The 19,593-nt window shown below is 54.6% G+C and overlaps 2 protein-coding genes and 1 long non-coding RNA gene across 11 annotated transcripts; 1 reads left to right on the forward strand and 2 right to left on the reverse strand.

Moving 5' to 3' along the window:
- Nucleotides 1-216: 216 nt before the first annotated feature.
- Tbc1d17 (TBC1 domain family member 17) lies at nucleotides 217-10,820 on the reverse strand. Of its 2 annotated transcripts, XM_046466248.2 has the most exons (17): nucleotides 10,454-10,820; nucleotides 9,994-10,092; nucleotides 9,770-9,844; nucleotides 7,224-7,347; nucleotides 6,365-6,572; nucleotides 5,723-5,834; nucleotides 5,476-5,637; nucleotides 4,775-4,903; nucleotides 4,589-4,692; nucleotides 4,129-4,223; nucleotides 3,584-3,700; nucleotides 3,407-3,507; nucleotides 3,221-3,320; nucleotides 1,686-1,783; nucleotides 1,430-1,546; nucleotides 957-1,043; nucleotides 217-877 (listed from the first exon to the last, which is right to left on the reverse strand). In XM_046466248.2, the coding sequence occupies exons 1-17, from the start codon at nucleotides 10,472-10,474 to the stop codon at nucleotides 680-682; spliced, it is 1,947 nt and encodes a 648-aa protein (XP_046322204.1). In that variant the 5' UTR covers nucleotides 10,475-10,820; the 3' UTR covers nucleotides 217-679. The 2 variants fall into 2 exon arrangements, with proteins under 2 accessions (XP_046322204.1, XP_046322205.1); XM_046466249.2 differs by lacking the exon at nucleotides 1,430-1,546.
- Akt1s1 (AKT1 substrate 1) lies at nucleotides 10,796-17,274 on the forward strand. Of its 6 annotated transcripts, none has more exons than XM_046466259.2 (6): nucleotides 10,796-10,952; nucleotides 11,479-11,604; nucleotides 14,603-14,982; nucleotides 15,677-15,754; nucleotides 15,835-16,004; nucleotides 17,131-17,274. In XM_046466259.2, the coding sequence occupies exons 2-6, from the start codon at nucleotides 11,552-11,554 to the stop codon at nucleotides 17,272-17,274; spliced, it is 825 nt and encodes a 274-aa protein (XP_046322215.1). In that variant the 5' UTR covers nucleotides 10,796-10,952; nucleotides 11,479-11,551. The 6 variants fall into 6 exon arrangements, with proteins under 6 accessions (XP_046322215.1, XP_046322214.1, XP_046322211.1 ...); XM_046466258.2 differs by having other exon boundaries at nucleotides 10,833-10,952; nucleotides 11,446-11,604; XM_046466255.2 differs by lacking the exon at nucleotides 10,796-10,952 and adding an exon at nucleotides 11,160-11,275 and having other exon boundaries at nucleotides 11,446-11,604.
- On the reverse strand, nucleotides 13,789-19,591 carry LOC131425013 (uncharacterized). 3 transcript variants are annotated; one of them, XR_009228786.1, is made up of 3 exons: nucleotides 19,419-19,591; nucleotides 14,227-18,622; nucleotides 13,789-14,120 (listed from the first exon to the last, which is right to left on the reverse strand). It is a non-coding gene; the product is annotated as an uncharacterized LOC131425013 (long non-coding RNA). The 3 variants fall into 3 exon arrangements; XR_009228787.1 differs by lacking the exon at nucleotides 13,789-14,120 and having other exon boundaries at nucleotides 14,144-14,376; nucleotides 15,329-18,622; XR_009228785.1 differs by lacking the exon at nucleotides 13,789-14,120 and having other exon boundaries at nucleotides 14,144-18,622.
- Nucleotides 19,592-19,593: the final 2 nt, after the last annotated feature.

Raw genomic sequence — 19,593 nt, forward strand, 5'->3', positions numbered from 1 at the left:
GCCCCCTCCCTGCTCAGTTGCTTCCCCAGTTTGCCTGGACAAGAGCTACTAGCCCTGCAGTTCAAAGGGAAGGGGCCTATCCTGGAGCCCCAGAAGCTGTCCCTAGCTTTTTCCTTGACAGGGGGTTCTATGGAGGAAGGGGACAGGACAGACAATGCACTACTAGTGTTATAGTGCTCCCCACCCAACCAGGTCTGTGACAACAGAAAATCTGACTTCCAGTGGGCTAAACAAGTTTATTTTATTTTTTTTCACATGAGCAGCAGCTGATGGGCAGGGTACCAGTGTGCAGCTCTGCAGGCCCCTCACTGCCATTACATCCAGGAGGTGCCTGCTGCTGTGGCCCTGAAACACCTCATCTTCCACTTTTCCAGAAGCCCCAAAGGCTTCTGGAAAAAAAAAAAAAAAAAAAAAAAGCCCTGCCTCCACACGCCCTACGGGGACCACCTCTTATGTCTCATTGGCCGAGTCCCAGGTCAGGTGGTCAGGCTTGGGCTCTGCACAGGGGCCACATGCCACCACCTCCCCATCCTGGCCATAATGCCAAGTGAAGTGAGAAATGTCAGTTTAATGAAACCAGTTTATCAGGAGTGCAGTGGGCAGCAGCCCTCCTCACAGGTCCCTCCCTTAGCCCCCAGAGGCAGATAAAGCGCCTGTGCAGGCCACTGGTCAATATAGGTTAGGAGTCTGGGCCGTCTTCCTCCTCTGGCAGGATCTCTAGGCTGCTGTCAGGTTGTGGGGCTGTGTCCCCTGGAGGCGGCGGGGCAGGCGGGGCCCGTGTAGGTGATAGTGGCAGTGGGGACACCAGGGGCGAGGGGCTGCGGGGCTCTGAGAGTGGCACCAGACCCAAAACCTCCTGAACGTTGTGGGGCAGTTCCTAGGGGCGTGGAGGCAAAAAGTCAGTGGTGAGCCAGCAGAAGAGCTGGGAGACCACTGTGGGGAGAGCCAGGACTCACCTGGCAGGCAGTCAGTTGCCGGTAGAGGGCCTCGGCACGTGTCAGCACGTCTTCCACGCTCAGCTTCATGGTCAGCTCGTTAATGTGCTGTGGAGAGGGAGTGGGTCAAGCTTACAGCCCTCCCTCACCATCACCACCCAATGCCTACTCTACACACCTGCCTGCTGGGGAATGGAGGGAAGACAGGGATGACCCTGTAGGGGCTCAGAGCAGGGCTGTGGGGTCAGGGAGTCAGGCTTCTCAGTCCTACAGTAATCATTCCCATTGCTCACTGCTGGCAGATATATTGTAAAATGAAGGGGAGGGGCATGTCCCCATTCACCTGTTCCGTGGGTACAATGCTAGGAGGCAGGCATAGGAGAAAGGAGAGAACAGCAGATCCACCCTGACAGTGTTCACAGCCAACCATCCATTCAACAGTCCAACTGTTGCACAGGCAAGGCATTGCCAGGGACGACAGGGGGAGCCCTCACCTTAAGGATCTCATTGGAGCCAAAGCCAGACAGCATGAGGGTGTCCCGCTCCATGTCCAGGATGGCGCAGGCTACTAGCAGGTGCAGATTGGGACCAGGAAGCCCTGTCCACAGCACCTGGGGGTGCCAGAAGGAACCTATGCCTGAAGTCCTACCCAAGTCTGCTCCATTCAGGTCTGCCCATCTCCCTCCAACCTTCCAGCCCCTCCCACTTCTCCTTCCTCTTCAGTCCTCCCACCAGAACTGGCTGGCCCACCTCCCACAGCCGAAGGATATCCGGGAAAGGGAATTCTCTCTTGAACCAGATGAGTAGCCACCGGAAGCAGAAGCAGAGAGAACCAGAGTCCTGGGAGTCTGGGGGAGGACAATGCGTGACTCAGCTTCACCCAGAGCAGGTGCCCTATAATAAGCAAATTCAAAACCCAATTCCCCCCAAACTCAAAACCAATTCCCAAAAAAAAAAAAAAAAATTCACAACATGCCCAACAGCTGGACAAAGCCTCTGAGTAGTCCTGGTTGTCAGGCCCTCCCTGGGTGCAGGCAGGTCATATGTGCAGGCTTGGGGGCTTCAGAAGCCCACTCCAGCTTTCCAACCATGCCTGCCACTCTCCAGAGGAAGTGCACTACCTCCACATCTTTCACTCTGACAAGATAAACACTCCCAAGGATAACAAAATCTTAGCCACCAGTGCTGGTGAGGGTTGTAGACACTGGCCCCTAGAAACACTGTTGGCCAAAATGTCAGCTGGGGTGATAACTTTGCAGGCAAGTGGCGATGAGGATATCAGTTCAAAAGATGGCACATAACTCTAACAACTGAGGAGGCTGAGATGGGAGGACCACAAGTCCTAGGCCAACCTAAGCAACTCATCAAGACCCCTATATCAAAATAAAAACTAAAAAGAACTGGAGATGTAACTCCGAGGTAAAGCACCCCTGGGTTAAATTCCCAGTGTGGAGGCGGGGGGGGGGGGTTATAAAAGTTTTGGCAGTGCTGGGGATGGAACCCAGGACCTCACACATGCTAGGCAAGTGCTCCACTACTAAGCCACACCCCAGCCCAAAAGCCCTGGACATGGTCAGTTCCCTTTTTGAATTTTGACCTTAACATATCTTCCAGACTATTTATCCTGATAAGAAACTGCAGATGTCCATCAGGATAAATCAGTTCCGTGTGTCTTTCAGGGAAGAGAATTCCATGCATTTAGAGGATCTCAGACGCATTCAGGCATAGACAATTCCGCGCATTCAGCTGCCAAGAGGCAGCTCAGGTCCTCATGCCCCAGAAGGTGAGGTGAGGCGTTTATCTCCCTCCCCCAAGAGTCTTAGAGCTTCCTCAAGGAAATATCATAAATAAATTACTTTATCATCATCTTTTACTTTTTTCTTCATCTGAATTTTCAGCATTTTTTATATTGAACAAATAGCTTATAGATAGCATGCAGCAGCCCCACCCAGGAGTCACAAAACCAGTTTCTGATCCTGGCCTAAGTTGAGCGGGAGCAGGATGGACAGAGATGATACATGATTCCCTGTTTCTGAAACACCCTGGGCAGACCACGCTGTAGCTGAAGCCCCTCAGGTGGAGGGAAGCATGGGGGTGGCTAGAGGATCATGGGCAATGCCAAAGCTCAGTTCCAAACTGCCATTCAGCCCTTACACTTAAGTTTCAGGATCTCTTGTTCAGATCAGCACCAAGCATCCCAGACACTTTCTGTGGCTACTAACAGAGAATCTCTGGCAAGGTCTGTGAATCCCTTGCCTACTCACCCACCAGCCCTAAGGACATACCCAGGAAGTCGCACAGTGGCTGGTCCAGCACCCTCAGGAGCAACAGGAGTTGCCCGAGCTGCCGCTTCATGGTCTCCTGACTCTCCTCAAAGTTTCCATGCTGCAGGGAGAGGAAGGCAGCGGGTATCAAGAGCCCCCAGCCCTGACTCTCAGAGGTCTGTTTCCCACTCCTGTAGTGGGCCTTACCACAAGCTCCATGAAGCCACAGAAACACCAGAAAGCATCTACTTCACTCTGAATGACGTAGAGGATCGGGGAGAGAAGGTCACTCATGCCCTGGACGTAGCCTGGGGGGAGGGGGGCAAGGTCAGGATCTAGGGCAGAGCTCCTTCACCCCACCCCCACCCGGGGCCAGTTCCGCACCAAGATCAAAGTGGTACATGCAGTACGTGAGGAGGATGTCATGCAGGAGGCCCAGCCCTGGGTTCTCGGGGCCCTCGTAGAATTTGTTGGTCCTGTCAGTGCGGCTCACATCTCTCTCTGCAGGAACCCAGCGCAGAGTGCAAACGTAAAAAAGGTGAGGCCCCCGTTCCTCCTGGCCACCAGCACCAGCCCTGCCTCCTCTGCTCCCTGGCAGCCCCCAGCTTCAGCGCTCGCTCTGGGGCAGGAGTGGGACTGGTTCCAAAATCATCACTAACACTCCTGCTGTGAGGCACTGGGCTTCAACTCACCAGCTTACCCCATCCTGCCAGCGAAGAAACCGAGACTAGACCTCCCAGTGACAACTGACATTTAATCCTAAAGGCTCCCCTGCCCCCGTCCCTGGCCTGTCACCCCAGGCCATTTCTACCATGCTTCACCCCCATTTCCCTCCCCAGATGACCTCATCCCTGCCCCAGCCCTCCTCGCTACTTCCTCTCTCTCCCACCCTTTCATCTCTGTACCACCCCAAAACCCAGCACACCCACCAATGAGGCTGCGGTATCCATGCAGGAGTGAGTTCCTCCGCTCCTGCTCGGGACTCACAGACTTCCACTGCAGCTTCATGCGGAAATACTCATCCCTAAGGAGTAGGGAGGGCAGAGGTAGACCACAAAACTATTATGACTAGTGACACAGCATGGTCCAGGAATGAAGCAGCAATTCAGACTGGAGACAGACCACATGGGGATGGCAGGTCTGACTTGTTCACCACCATATCCTCTGGCACAGCACAGTGCCCAGTGTATGGCAGGCTCAAAACCAGTGTTCATGGAACAAGCCTATTGTCTACAGCATCCCTGTGAAGAGCCAGGTGCCGTGCTGGCTCATGGGACATGCTGTTGATCGAGAAGCTCTAATCCACCTGGGAGACTTAGGGAGGTGGAAGCCAAAGCTTTGAAGGGCAAAACTGCTCCAAGAACACAGGGGCCATGTTTTCTCACTCACGTCTTCTTGCGCACATGGGCCTTGTGCTCCTCAGCTGAGCCTTCCCAGCTGAGGTATCCCAGGAGGAACTTCCAGGCTTCTCGTCGCAGGCTGGGGCTCAGACCCTGGGGGTAGAGTGGCAGAGGTAGTTCAGTGGATCTCCTGATGCCACCAGCCCTGCCCATCCCCCCATCCTCTGGTGCTCACCCCTGAGAAGATCCGGTTCTTCAATTCAGGGACCTGTTGTAGGCGGCCCTCAGGGCCCACGTGGAGGGCCCATTCCCCTTCTGTGACTGGGGAAGCCCGTTCCACAGGTAGTCGTGGCCCCAGTTTTACCTGCAGTACACAAGGAGGTAAGCCTGGGGCTTGCCAGATCTGGCCCTTAGCAGCATCTCAGTCCACCTCCAAGGGAGCTCAGAGCCCTTCTTAGTTCAACAGACCATTAATGATCAGGGACAGAAAGCAGCGCCCTCCCTGAATCAGCAGCAAGGCCACCCAAGGCAGGACAGCCCCCAGTGACAACAGCCATCGGGTGTGCTCTGTGCTTGGCACAGCCGAATGTGCTTCTGTCAGATCACTCCCCTTTGCTATTTTTTAAATTTTGGTACTGGGGTTCAAACCCAGGACAACTGAGCTACAGTCTCAGCCTTTTATTTATTTTGAGGCAGAGTCTTGCCAAGATGCCCAGGCTGGCCTTGAACTCATGATACTCTTGCCTCAGCTCCTCAAGTTGCTGACATTACAGTTGTATGCCACCATATCCAACTGAAATCACTTCTTATGCAACCCCAGAAGAGTGGTGCCACTACTGTCCCACGTTGTAAGGAGGAAATAGAGGCCCAGGAAAATTAAGTCATGTGCCCATGAAACAGCCAGAAAGTAACAAGCAGGGCCCACTTGATACTTACACAGGATATGACCTCGAACCCAGGCTCAGGCTCATCATCAGGTGGTGGAGGAAGGTCAGGGGAGGAGGTCCCCTCAGGGTGTGGCTGCAGTGCTCCTCGGAAAAAGTTGGTCACTCGGGAGAAGCTGCTGAAGGTGGTGGAGTAGGGGTCCTGGAGGAAGCGCTGGGCACAGAGACAAAGATTATCACAGGTTCCATTGGGTCCTGCCCCACTCCCACCCTGCTGGCCTGGTAGAGAGGACACTCACAGACACCACGTTGGAGCTGTCCTGGTCAAAGAGCTGCAGGTGGTGAAAGGAGTTGGAGAGGGCGGAAGAGTCGTGAGGGAAGACAAGGTAGAGGCGGGAGTCCTGTGGTGAGCTGGCAGGTGGGAGGGGATGCACCGGTGATGCGCGGTGGAGACCCAGTGTCCTGGGCTGTCCAGGCACACATCTGTTCATTTCAGCATCCCAGCAGCTCTTGAGGAATCCCTCATCTCAGGTATGTTATTGCAGGGAGAGGTCAGGGACTAGAGCTGGGCAATAAGGGTCTGCACCTCCCTGGCCAGGGTGACTCGACTCAGAGATGAGCCTAAGAGGCAGCTGTGGGATTCTGTTGGAATGTGATGGGAAGATGTTTCCATGCAGCCTGTTGCTAAGTCTGGGCTGCTAGGGGCCTCAGAGAATGACAGAAGCTTAAAGGGAAAAGAAGCAATCTCTAGCATTGTGGGTCCCAGGGCCTGACTGAAATCCATACTACTCTTGGGCTTCTCAGTTTTGTTATGCCAGGCAATTCCTTTTCTCTTCCTTTAAGTCAGTTTGAATTGTGTCTTCTTTGCAATCTGAAGGGGTCAAGATGCAGCTGCAGAGGGCCAGGGCCTAGTCAGAGCCTAGAGCTGAGAGAAGGCTCACCTGGCCAACAGCAGGTAGCGGCTGAGGACACGCAGCAGGGCTCGGGTGCCCCCACGGTGGAAGTGCAGAGCAGGCAGCGAGCCTCCAGCCTGAGTCACCAGGACCAGGTAGGCCCAGCTGAGGCCTGGCTTGGACCGGCGTATGGACTTGAGCTCCCCCAGGCTCACCGAGAAGGCCCAGGAGCCCCGGGTGGAGCTTGGCTCTGCACCTAGGAGGACAGCACTGTGTTGGAAGCAGCGTGGAAGTACAGAGGCAGCCAGGTCAGCACAGTTGTCTCCTGAGGTCCCACCAAAAGTGGTTCCTATGTCCCAATCTTTTACAACTGAGCCACCTTATATTTCTTAGAGAATAAAACAATAAAATGGGAAAGAAGCCTGGTAGACATGTGCCTGTTCCAGAACCTTCTCAAGCTCCTTACAACCTTCAGGGTGAAGACTATATTCCTTAATCTGCTACTTGAGGTCCTTCAGGTCTGTCCCAAATCAGATTCCTTTCTGTCTCACCTCCAACCTCCTTTTCAATTCAGACCCCACACTCAACCACAACACCCCCTGCACTCCTTCTTCTGGCCTTGCTGGGAAAGAAAATTCCTGAGTGTCCCTCAGAGAGGTGGGACATGACCAACCCTGATAACCCAGTTATCAGCCCTGCTGTAGCTGATAACTGGCTGCATCTGTCACACCCACCAGCCTAGAAACCTTCACGGGTAGGACCCAAGGGGGTGCCCGAAGCCAATCCACTCCACTCTCCTAAGACAGGAAGGTGGTGCCAGGTGGCCATTCCAACTAAGCAACAAAATGTTTGCCACTAAGGGCAAGATGTGTTCCACCTGCCTCCCAGGGACACCAGTTTAGCCTACCTTCTGTGGGTTCTGAGTGATGTGGCCGTGGCCGCACTGTGCTGATGACAGCCCAGTCAGGTTCATAGCCTGGGTCAAAGGTAGGTTCCTCCTCAGAGGTGCAGGAGTCACCCCCACTGGAGTCCTTGGGGGAGGAAAGGAGGAGAATGAGGTGCTACGGATTCAGAGTTTCCAGATCTGAGCCTAGAGTCTCTGTTAGAAGGCAGTCCGTTTGAACAGGGAGTAAGGCACAACAGTGGCACAGCACTCGAGCAAGGTCACCCAGCATAGCCGGACTTGAACCCAGGTCTTCCAGTGTGTAGGGATGAATGCTACTGAGCAAGTAGCTTTGCAGTGAGACAGTGAGACAGCGAGACTGCAGTGCTTAAAGAAAGTTGCTAGCACTTAACAGGGAACTGCACTACAAAACCACCATTAGATGCCAATCACAAGCCTGGGGTATGGCTCAGTGGCAGAGCATTGGCCTAGCATGCATGAGGCCCTGGGTTCCATCTCAACACCACAAAAGAAAAAAAGAGAAAGAAAGAAAGAAGATACCACTTCATACCCACCAGAATTGCTGAATTAAACAGACGATAACAAGCGCTGGCAAGGATGCAAAGAAACAAACCTGCCTACACTGCTCGTGGGAATGTAAAATGGTGCCACTGCTCCGGAAAGCAGTCTGGCAGTTCCTCAAAAGATTAAAAAATAGAGTTACCATGATGAGCCAGCAATCCATTCCTAGGTATGGGCCCCAGAGAAAGGAAAATCTATGTCCACACAAAAACTCAGACATGGTCACAGCATATAATTCATAATGGCCAAAAGATGGAACTACCCAAACATCCATCAAACTGATAAAGAAGCAAATGCTGCATATCCAGGTGACATGAAGGCCAGATACTATTCAGCCTCATGAAGGAAAAGGGCCACACTACAACATGGATGGTCCTTGCAAGTATGAGTAAAAGGATTGCATGATTCCATTTACAGGAAACATCTCAAATAGGCAAAGTCAAAGAAAGAAAATAGATCTGTGGGAGGCCACCTGCCCATGAGCTAAGCATCCCCTCTCAACCTTGAGTAAAGGGGATGTTGATCTGGCATTGCACACCACGCGCTATGCAAAGCAAGTGGCCTTTACCTTCCACTGGGCAAAGAAGTTTGCTTCAGCTCTGGACTTGGGCATTACCCAATGGGATTGAACAACCCCCCATTTGAAACCTTATCCCCTGCCTTATTTGATGAAGAACATTATATTGAACCTCCTTTCTGTGTCCCCCCCCCCATAAAAATAAAAGAGATTCCAGGTGCATACTCTTTTCCAGTGCTCTCTCTAGTGTGGAAGCTGACTTTTAAGGTCACAGAGCAGTCCCGCTCTTGATATGAAAATTACTTCTGTGTCCTGTGCTTTTTCGCCATTTTCTTAGCTTAATGTTGTAGCCAGCTCATCTCGTCAGCACGGGTCATTGGGGAGATAGATCCACAATTACAAACGGCTATGCACAGACAACAGGGAGTGACCACCAAGAGGCATACTGTTTCTTTGGGGAATGACAAAATGTTTTCAACTTAGTGATGATGGTGAATACATTGGACTACGTGCTTTTTTTTTTTTTAATTTGTTCTAATTAGTTAGAACTACATGCTTTAAATTTTTTACTTTATGGGCTGGGGAACAGTGCTTGCCTAGCATGTGTGAGGCACTGGGGTTTGAGCCTCAGCACCATATAAAAATAAATAAATGAATTTCTTACTGTATATTAAAGTGTTATGGGGCTGGGGTTGTGGCTCGAGGTAGATCGCTTGCCTGGCATGTGTGAGGCACTGGGTTCGATCCTCAGGACCACGTAAAGCAAAAATAAAGACATTGTGTCCACCTATATGTAAAAAATAAGTATTTAAAAAAAAGTGTTATGGTGAATTATATCTCAACAGTGAAAAAAAATTGTTTACTCACAGATTGTTATGAAACTAACAAAATCCCCACTATGGGGGCTGGTACACAATAAGAGCCATAGATGGTGGTTGCTCTTAATGGTGCCAGCTCAGGGGCTGCTGCACAGATTCCGTGAAATGGTGCAGACAAGGGCTGTGCTGAGGGCTAAGTAGAGTGAAAGCCAGTAGTGCTGGTGATAACCCGTGAAAGACAGGAAAGGGACAAAGTATGTAAGAACTGAGGGGAGGGGAGAAGTGGATAAGAAGCCTCAGTGAGCTGTTCTCTACCATGATGGCAGACTACACCCAAGAAATGTCATACCCCTTCAAGCAACTGGAATGCACAGGCTCAGCTCTCCCATCCCACTCTGGCAAGGCTCCCCCAAGGAGCAAAGGGTACAGGAGCAGGTGTCCTCACAGCCATGAATCTTATGGTCCCCATCCTCTTCCCTTGAATGGGCATTTTCAGCCCATTCACAAAGAGGAACAGTGGAGCAGAAAGTTCCTAGATTTCAGCCAGGCTCACACATGCCCCCACAGGTGTCTAGGATGGTACCCAGGTCCCTCAATGCCTCTGCTACTCAGACCTAGAAAAGAGTAAGAAGCGGGATTCGATGGAACCCTACCTTCTTGGAAAAGAGGATTTGGGTGGAATCTCCAGCCTCCTCTACAGGAGCCCAGTGCAGAAGGACGTCATTGTCCTGGGGTAAATGAAGAGGAATTAGTGGGCTCTCCAAACCACCTCAAAGCTTTCAGTGCAGTTTCCCAAATAATGCAGTCACCACCCTCACTCAGCCTTCCACACCCTACCACCCCTGCCTTCTGAAGGCCCTGCTTTCTTCCAGCCTACCTTCTCCACGACACGGATGACGCCAGCGATGAGCGAGTCTGGGTCCTGATGCTTTTTGGCGCTGGTGTGCAGGTACACACCTCCCTTCTCAAACACCACCTGCCGTCCACAACCAGGGCGGGCTCGTGAAGGGGCGGCACGGAAGGGAGCCAATGGGAGCGGGCCTGGGCGGAGCTAGTCCCAGGGGCGGGGCCTGGGGCTTTGCGGAGGGGTTAGGGAGGGTGTGACCAAACCTGAATACCAGACCCGCGTTCCGGCGTGGGTGCGCATTCCAAAGAGGGCGGGGCTAAAAGGCAGGGTGTCCCTCCGGACAGCCAAGCGAAGGGTGACAGCGCGTTTACCAGGGAATGGTGTTTGCTAAGGCTTTGCCTGGTTCCCATAACCCATGCACAGCCAGTAGACTACCGAAAGGGGGAGGTTTGTATAGACAGAAGCGAAGGAATGGGTTCTGAGTACTTACCCTGTAGCCGGATCCCTCCATAGTTGCCACAGAGGCCCCACTGCCCCAGCTTCCTTCTTTTCCGGGTCAGTGTGGTGTCACATCCGGAAAGGACACGCCCCCTCAAGTCCAGATGGTGGTAGCGCCCTTACCATTCTAAAGCAGGAGTGGGTGAAACCACTTTTCAGAATGGGGTAGTTGAACTTGAACTGCAAGGGTTCGAGTCACAAGTCATAGACGTTGAAGGTGGAGCTGTCAGAGGGTGCGCAGGCGCAGCGTCTCCGCTCTCGCCACGGAGTAAACAAGTGGGAGGGTCCAAGAGCTCCGCCCCCCCAGCTCGAGTTCGCCCCAAAAAGTCCACTTATTTTTCCATGCTGTATACTGGCATCGAAGTCAAAGAGGTGCCATTTTGCTCAAGGGCACGGCCCTAGCAGGTCGGCCGAGGCCATGTTAATGCGGGGCAGTCTCATCTCTCCGCGGGGCACGAAAGCGAGGTGTTGGAAAAGAGGAACAGATAAAGGTGAGAGGAGATGTACACAAGACGTTCGGAGGGGCTCGGGATTACGGGATGCAGCCGTAAATGCCCCCAGAAACGAAGCTGTCCCAGACGAATTCCTGAGTCACCGTGGAAAGTGGGCTGAGCCGCCATCTTGAAGCTGGGCAAACCGAAGCAAGAAATGCTGCCATATTGGATATTTGCCAGTCTTGGTGCTGCTGGGGGGTAGGTTGGTGGGAGGGAGTGTCCATACACATTGGGAGAAAATGAAGCCAGACTGGATGCCATGTCGCTGACGGGCTCTGATTTCCTCCATTTTTTGTGTCTGCGGAAAAACCTGATTACGGGTGAGGGATGTCAGGTCACTTGCCTGAGTTTATTACAATCCTGTGTGAGGATCTGCCGTCAGCCATATTTCTTGGGGGCAAATCGAAGTGGCCTAGGCTTGCGCGGAAACCTTTCTTTCACCATCTCATTTATGGGCACTCTGCTGTTACTATTGCCCCCATTGGTCTAGATGAAGCATCTATTGTTGCCATTTTGGTCTCAGGAGACCCGAATAAGGGAGGAGGAGTGTGCGGAGTGGAGGAGGGGCAACTACACGGAAGTGACGCAGCGCCGCCATGCCTTTTGAGGGCGGCGACGGCGCCGGGCCGGCCATGCTGGCTACGGGCACGTGAGTGGAGGCGGCGTTGTGAACCGCGGTGTGGGGAGGATTTGGCGTTCCGGAGGCAGAGGGGGCGCTGGGAGGGCTATCGGTTCACGGAAGGGGTACGGCCTGCATCATTCAGCGGGCAGAGATCGTCCAGCGACCTTTGGCTGAATGCTGGAAGAGAGTCTCCCATGGGAACCGTCATGTCTGACCTCAGGAAAATCCTAGACAACCTTATTTTCCGGTGTCCCTACCCACAGGATCCTCACCTTGACTCGTGGGCCATGCCACGGGACCTAGGTGTCGCACGGGGGGGTTCGCGGCGCCCCTCACCCGTCCAAAGGCGGGACTTCCGGTCCTGGCCCCACCTGGGCGGGATTTCCTGTTTTTTTCTTGTAGAAGTGGGTCCTCCCTGGACCCCGGGCGTGGTGGGAATGGGTCTGAGCGGCGGAGCTGGTCCCCGACGTTCACCCTGCCCCGGCACCAGCGTGCATGCTCGCGTTCCTCACCCCTCCGGGCGAGGGTCGCTTCCAGCTTGACAGGTGGGGGGCTTCGCTAGCATCCCTCATGCTTTGGGGGCTTGCCCTTTTCTCACCGCTTCCTGGAGTCAGTTTCCTCACTCCCCCTCCCCTCCTCCTCACCTTTCTTCCCTCCACATCCCATATGAAGGGGCCAGTCGCCTTGCCGCCGCCCCCCGCCCTCCCGTAGGGGACATATCCCACCCCCAATCTTAAACTCCACGGGGGTGAGGCTCCTGAGAGGCGACTGGACCCGTTCCCAGAGGAGGGGGCGGGAGGCTCCTAGCTCTTTGCTGCCCTGTTAGGGAGCAGTCCAGAGAGCCCTCATGCCTTGGCAGAGAGGTTGTGTAAGTCCCTGGTCCTTTTTGCCCCTATCTCCTGTCTGAGGTGCAGGGACCTTCACAACCCGCTTTGCCTCCGTTTTCACACTGGTCAGCTCTGTGGCCACCCCAAGTTCTAGTGCAAAGAGGTAGTTGGATCCTAGTGTCCTCTTCTATTTTCTGCATGTACACATAGGGGGCCCAGGAAAGTGAGAGCCCAGGCCATGTCTGTCACTGTCAGGACCTGCCTGTGATTTTAGAGCAGTCTGTACCTGCTCTGAGCCTGAGTTTCCTTCATCAGATGGAAAGAACTTGAGAGTGTACAAGACACTGGACACCTCCCAGTGCTGCAGGACCTGGGGATCAGACAGACAGCGGTTTTAGCCCCTCTTCTGCCTTGTCCAGCTGTGTGCTTTCTGGCTAGTTTCTTAAGCTCACTGAGCCTCATTTTCCCCATCTGGATAAGAAGATCATGAATCTTCCCACCTGAGGCAGGCAGGATGGTCGGCAGGATTAAGAACTCTCTAGATCTTGTCCTAGTCCTGGCCTCAGCCCTCCTATTTCTGGCTGTGTGACCCTGGACAAGGTACTGAATTTCCCTGAGCCTGAGTTTGCAACTGTAAAGTGGGGTGATACTCTCTCTTCCCCTTAGGGTGGGGAGTGAGATGAAGTTGATTCCACCCTCAGGCCCTGCCTGGAATATGGAATGTGTTGCGTGGACCTCCCTCCCAGCAGAGTTGTGTACTCCCTGAACCCTGTTGTGGGTTATCAGCCCCCACCTTAGTGAGCTGAGAGGAGGTGAGGTGAGGACATCGAGTTCCTGTACCCATTTCTGTGGTCACAAATCAAAAAGGGCCTGAAAGTTGAATTCCGATTCCTTGCTTCCTTTCACCCTGCCTCTGGTGGACTTGAATCCCTCCAGTGACAGGGTACTTAATTATGTCTCCAAGGAAGCTCCTCAGCTCCCCAGCAGCTCTGGCTCACTGCTTTGGTTAACGGGGAAGAAGGAGGGAAGAGTGGACCAGGGTCACATAGCTAGCTGGCTGGAATCAGGGCAGGAAGCCAGTCCCCTGCCTCTGGCCTTCCCACCGATGTTGCCCAGAGCTGACTTGTCCTAGAGACAGATTCCTGCTTAGGGGAGCTTGCAGTCTGATAAGAGAGGCAGTCAGTGGTACAGCTGTCACTAGCTGAGGTGACTTGACTAGGATGGAGGGAGCCTAAGCATTGTGGGGGCTGAGGAGGATGTCGTCCACTTGGGAACCAAGGAAGACTTACAGACAAGGTGGCAAGACAGCATCTCATAGGAAGCGCAAAGCTTTCAGTGGGTGGATTTCTAGGCAGAGAACAGCTCACATGGCGTTTTTTTTTTTTTTTTTTTTTTTCCCCTTTATTCAATCCTTTCCTGAGGGGATTGTGCTGTAACAGGAGGTTGCTCAGATGCAGGAGCCCCAAGGAGGGGAATTGGCTTAATCAGGGGTGAGGGAAGTTTCATTCACACAGGATGAGTGACTGGTTGGCCTTGAATGGAGGTCCAGTCTTCCAGGTGTGGGGACCACCTTGTCCTGGGAATTCCGCAAGTGGTAGGGTCAGCTCTTGGTGGAGATGACCCTCTGGGCCTCATGTTATGTGACTGGAGGCTGGGGTGATGGTGCAGCTGGTTCAACAGAAATGCAGTGCCAGCCTGCCAGTTTCCTAGAAGCCACTGGAAAAAGAAAACAGATGAAATTTATTTCTGCCATCTGTTTTATTTGGCCAGTATGTGTAACTGCCATCCTTTCAACATGGGGTCCAGAGTGAGTGACGGCTACCGAGCAGTTTTGCCTTCTGCTTCTTCATACTGAATCTTCAAAACCCGGCATGGCTGTGACGCTCATAGCACCTCTCTGCTTGTAGCTGCCACATTCCAAGGACTGCTGACTCGCATGTGGGACAGGGCAGAGCCAAAAGGAGACCTGGGGCTGGGAAAGGACGGTGCAGATATTTGGGGCAGGAGGGAGGTGGGTGTGAGTGAGGGGTAGTGTGAGGGGCCCAGGGAAGTAGCAGGTTTGCAGAAAGCACCAAGCTTAGCCGGGCAAAGTGGATGTGAGGGACATGAGTGGCATCCAGGGGACAGGTGGACAAGGCTGGGTGGGAACAGTATGGGCACCTGAGCCTCATCCCCCTTTGTCCTGCTTTGGCCCACAGGGCGCTGATGGCGTCAGGGCGGCCGGAGGAGCTGTGGGAGGCTGTGGTGGGGGCCGCCGAGCGCTTCCGGGCCCGGACAGGCACAGAGCTGGTGCTGCTGACGGCTGCGCCACCACCACGCCCAGGGCCCTGTGCCTATGCAGCCCATGGCCGTGGGGCCCTGGCTGAGGCTGCCCGCCGCTGCCTCCATGACATTGCCCAAGCTCATAGGGCAGCTGCTGCCGCCCGGCCCCCCGGGCCCCCACCAGAACCACAGCCGCCCAGCCCTGCCCCAAGCCCACCCCAGCCTGCTCTGGCCAGGGAGGATGAGGAGGACGAGGAGGATGAACCAACGGAGACAGAGACCTCCGGGGATCGGCTGGGTGGCAGCGATAACGGAGGTAAGAAGGTGCCAGGCAGGGGCTGGGGATCTGGTCCTGGCTAGCTGCCTGCTGTGACTTTCCAGGGGGGCCGAGGCCCTTGGGACTGTGTCTCATGAAACGTCACCCAGCAGCCACCCCAGTCAGGGAGCAGCCAGCTTGCAGGGGTTCCTCCCAGAGGCTGCACTCAACACTGAGGTTCTGAGGAGTGAGAGAGTGTGCAGGGGAATCAATTAATAGGAATTACTCTCTGTTGTCACCAATGCCTGGCCTCGGCCTCCTCCGGTTGCTGGACAACACCTGCCGAGAAGGAAGGTACAGACAGGAGCCAGGTGTGCAGAGTTGAAATCCTGGTGATGTCACTTACTTGCTGTGGGACCTCCAGCCAGCGACACAATCTGTCAGAGCCTCTCCTTTTGTCAAGCAGGTGTCACAATTGTGCCATTTTCTCTAAGCCTATGTTCTGAGTCACATTGATTGTCCAAAACAGATCTTAGAGGCTCCTTGTTAGCCAGGGTATTTTTTGCATCTGAGGGTGTGACAGGTTGACAGATGAATTCTCCTCATGACCGGACAGATAACGAGCACCGTGTATTTGAGGCTGAGAGACTAATAATTGCAGGAGACCCCAGAAAGCAGTGACAGTGGCTGGAGTTGGGGCACTTGTAGCAGGATAGCAACCTGACTGGCCAGGGCCTCTTGACACCATCCTCAGGGCTCTTTGTGATGGACGAGGATGCCACCCTCCAGGACTTGCCCCCCTTCTGCGAGTCAGACCCTGAGAGCACAGATGGTGAGTGTCCCCCGCTGTCCCCACACCCAGGAACCAGGAATGCTAACAGGGACAGAGGCTGAAGTACCCCTTTCTCACAGATGGCAGCCTGAGCGAGGAGACCCCAGCTGGCCCCCCAGCCTACTCCATGCCCCCAGCCTCGGCGCTGCCCACACAGCAGTATGCCCGGTCTCTGCCCGTGTCGGTGCCTGTCTGGGCCTTCAAAGAGAAGAGGACAGAGGCCCGGTCATCAGATGAGGAGAACGGGCCGGTGAGGGGCAGGTGGGGCTGGGGAGGAGGGAGACTAGACAGGCTCAGAGCCACCTGCTGCAGGAAGCCCTCAGATCTGCTGCCCTTCTCACCTGTGAGCTCCCTGAAGCCCACTCAGCCGTGAGAGGCAGGTTTCCAGCCACAGTCCTGTAGCCATGCTGTTCGGAAGGCCTCCTCTGCTCTCCTGGGGTAGCTCCAGCTACCAAACACTGGGACTCCTTGAAGCCAGGAGGAAAGTGAGGCACTGAGGACGCATGGCCTCCCAGAGGTCTGAGACTGGAACCCAGCTTCCTTTAGAAGAGCAGTGGGCTGCAAGGGAGAAGGCCTGGCATTGTTCCCCTCAAGACTCAGTGTTTATTTACTTAGAGATGAGTGATCTGACGCTGGGCAGAAAAATGGACGTGGGGTCTGTCGCCCATTTTTCTGCCCCCAGGTTGTAGAAGGGCCCAGTGAGGCATCAGGTGCAGTGCTGCTGTCCATGTTGGCAGCTTATGGTCACACAGTTAACCGATTGAACCTTCAAGGCCTCCTAGTGCTGGACCCTGGGCTGTCCTCCTCATGGGCTCCTGACCAACTAGTGCCTGTGGCCTCTCCCAGCCTAATGGAGGGCTTTGATGGAGGAGCACTGGGTGGATATGAGGGTCCTTTCTGTGCAGACCACCTGATAGTTCACCTTCCTTGCTCCATCTCTGAAATGACTATCCAATTTCAGCCCTCCCCAGGCCCTGTTATACCCATCTTTCAGAAGGGGAGACTGAGGCCTAGGAAGGCAAAATCTCTTATGTACAGCTAGCTAGTCCGCAGCAGAGATCTGATTGGAATGTGACTGTATCTTTAGCCCAAATGGTGCCTGAGACCCCTCCCCGCGGTGGAACAGGCAGCTGTGGTGGCACACAGGTCAAGATGGGGAGGGGGAGAGGCCAACAAAGCTGCCAGAGGAAGTGTGAGTTGGGTAGAAGAATGGAGCAAGAGGGCATGGCTGGCGGTGGGCATCGCAGGGCACAATCGGGAGGGTCGGGACCAGCTGGGAGCGGGCCTGTTGCCCAGGGTGCAGGGGCTGAATGCTGGAGCTCTGGGTGTGTGCCGCGGGCCGAGGGTGCTGACCCGCCCCGCCCACGTCTCTGCAGCCCTCCTCGCCGGACCTCGACCGCATCGCGGCGAGCATGCGCGCGTTGGTTCTGCGGGAGGCTGAGGACACCCAGGTCTTCGGGGATTTGCCACGACCTCGGCTCAACACCAGCGACTTCCAAAAGCTGAAGCGGAAATACTGAGGCCCACGAAGCTTCTCGGGCCGCGTCCGCCCCGCCCACACTACACCCCCGCCGCGCCCCCGGGGCTGGCCAATCCCAGCCGGAGCCGGGACAGTCCCCACGAATCCGCGGTCCCAGGACTGACCCGCCCTGCACTTCCCGCCGCCCTTCCAGCCCTCGATCTCCCGCCCAGGAGCGCGATCTGGCCACTCTTCGCGTGGTGTCTGTCGCCCATTTTTCTGCCCAGCGTCAGATTCTTTGATTGCTTCCGCCCGCCGTCGGGGCCAGGCCGGTCCTAAGCCTCCCGGGGTCAGCTCTGCCTAAGCGAAGGTGGTTTCGCTCTCGCGGCCTTGACGGTCCCTGAAGGAGCACTGCCAAGCCCAGGAGTGGGTGGTGGCACCGACTCGAGCCTGGTGACTGGGCAGCTCTGTGATTGGCTTGAGTCTGCTCGCGGGCTCGGTCAGTCTCCCTAGGCCCGCCCACCCTTCCAGAACTGTCCCACCTCACTGGCTCGGCGGGGACAGCGGCCAAGCCTCCGGCGCCCAGAACTGCGGCTTCCAGTTTATGGCTTTACACTACCGGGTTGGGGTCGTTTTTTAACCCTAGTCCTGACAGTTGTGACCCTGGCCACCTCAGGGATGGCCCAATCCCGTGTCTGCCTGTGACACCCCACCTCATTGATTCCATCCCACAAACACCTGCCAATCCAAGCCCGTCCTTGCATCCAGGACGGAACCAGCTCCCGCTCCTCTTCCCCCACCCCCATAGGTGCCTTAAAGGGCCCTCGTCCACCAGAGGTGGAGGGCAGGGGGCTCACTCTCCGGCCCTGGTGTGGGGGAGAGAGTGGGGGGGGGGTCGGAAATTGGGAGGGGCGCTCTGAGATTAAAGAGTTTTACCTCTACAAGTGTGTGTTAGGTGTTCTACATTTTCCGAAGACGGAGAGCGGCAGTTAATTGATTCTCAGTGCAAAGCTGAATGTTGGAATTATCGGTTTTTTTTTTTTTTGAGAGTAAGAGAATTTTTTAATATTTATTTTTTTAGTTAGCGGCGGGCACAACATCTTTGTTTTTTTGTATGTGGTGCTGAGATCGAAACCGGGCCGCACGCATGCCAGGCGAGCGCGCTACCTCTTGAGCCACATCCCCAGCCCCTCGTCTCGGTTTTCATTTAAATTCACGGGATCGTGGAGACCACTTCAATCCTATGTGACTATGGAACTCCAACCTGAAGCGGAATGAGTGATGGAATCGTAATGGCCCTTAATTAATCGGTCTCTGGAGAGCATGCTAAGGTTCCCAAACAAAGCCAGGAATCTTCAGGCGGGCGTTTCCCACAAGAATGCTGGGGGCGATTAGACAGCAGGTGGAACCTGGTTCGAAGATAGGACTAGGTTCAGCAGGCTTGATGGAGCACACGTCGTAACCCCAGCGACTCAGGAGGTTAGCAAGCTCAAGGCCAACCTGAGCAATTCAGCCAGACTCTGCCTCAAAATAAAAAAGGGCTGGGGGAAGGGTGGCTCGGTGACAGACCACCTCTGGATTCAATCCCCAATACCAGAAGCAAAAAAAACAGGGAAAGGTAAAAAATGGAATCTTCATCCCCTATCGTCAGACTACCACCTGAGAAGTGTTAACAATGGAAAAAGACAAAACAGCCTTACTGTCGCTCACTTACATACATCAACTCTTCCTACTAACCCCACAACTGGGAACGATTGTCTCCACTTTATAGTTGCGGATTTAACTGCAGCATCGGGGGTAAAACAAAAGTAGGATAGATGACTAAGGGGCCTGAATTTCTTTTACTGACGATGGTCGTCAAGTCGGAAAGCTTCCTCCTGTTGCAATTTTCTCCAGCAAAGAAGATTAAAATAAGAGGATAACGTGTAAAGGGAAAAAAATCTATGGATGGAGGATCCACTCCGCCTAACGGCCTGAGGCGCGCGATGCCGCAAGAGGGAAGAAGGGCAGAGCGGCAGAAGGACCCTAAGCACTGGAGGGGGCGGGGCTAGGACAGTCATTTCCGTTCGCCGGAAGCCGCCCTCTGGGTAGCCGACAGAACCTCTCGCAGAGCCTTCCTGGTCGGAGCGGCGAGCACGCGTGAGAGTTGGGGGTGTACGCGCGACGCTCTCGGCCTTTGCCGGGAGAGGTGGGAACTTCACTCACCGGGGATTGGGGCCGGCGTTGTCGCCTGGGAAGCGACAGCGAGGGGGTGGGATTTCCGGAGCCGGTAACCGAGGCAGGGGAACCTTGGTGCCGGAAGGTGGAGGCGGGGCTTCCTGTAGTTCACGGGGTCGACCTGTCGCTCAGACCCCCGAACCTACTTTCCCCTAGGCCGGCA

The sequence above is a fragment of the Marmota monax genome, unplaced genomic scaffold (assembly GCF_021218885.2).
Source record: "Marmota monax isolate L192 unplaced genomic scaffold, Marmota_monax_Labrador192_F-V1.1 WCK01_AAM20220418_F8-fsc00160, whole genome shotgun sequence".
Taxonomy (NCBI): domain Eukaryota; kingdom Metazoa; phylum Chordata; class Mammalia; order Rodentia; family Sciuridae; genus Marmota; species Marmota monax.

Coding starts and splice junctions, on each gene's coding strand:
- Tbc1d17 (XM_046466248.2), bottom strand. CDS start 10,474: ATGGAGGGATCCGGCTACAGG. Junction 7,348..9,769: donor AAATCCTCTTTTCCAAGAAG/GTAGGGTTCCAT, acceptor TCCTCCCCCAAG/GACTCCAGTGGGGGTGACTC. Junction 3,508..3,583: donor CATGTACCACTTTGATCTTG/GTGCGGAACTGG, acceptor CCCTCCCCCCAG/GCTACGTCCAGGGCATGAGT.
- Akt1s1 (XM_046466259.2), top strand. CDS start 11,552: ATGCCTTTTGAGGGCGGCGACGGCGCCGGGCCGGCCATGCTGGCTACG. Junction 14,983..15,676: donor GGGTGGCAGCGATAACGGAG/GTAAGAAGGTGC, acceptor CACCATCCTCAG/GGCTCTTTGTGATGGACGAG. Junction 16,005..17,130: donor CAGATGAGGAGAACGGGCCG/GTGAGGGGCAGG, acceptor ACGTCTCTGCAG/CCCTCCTCGCCGGACCTCGA.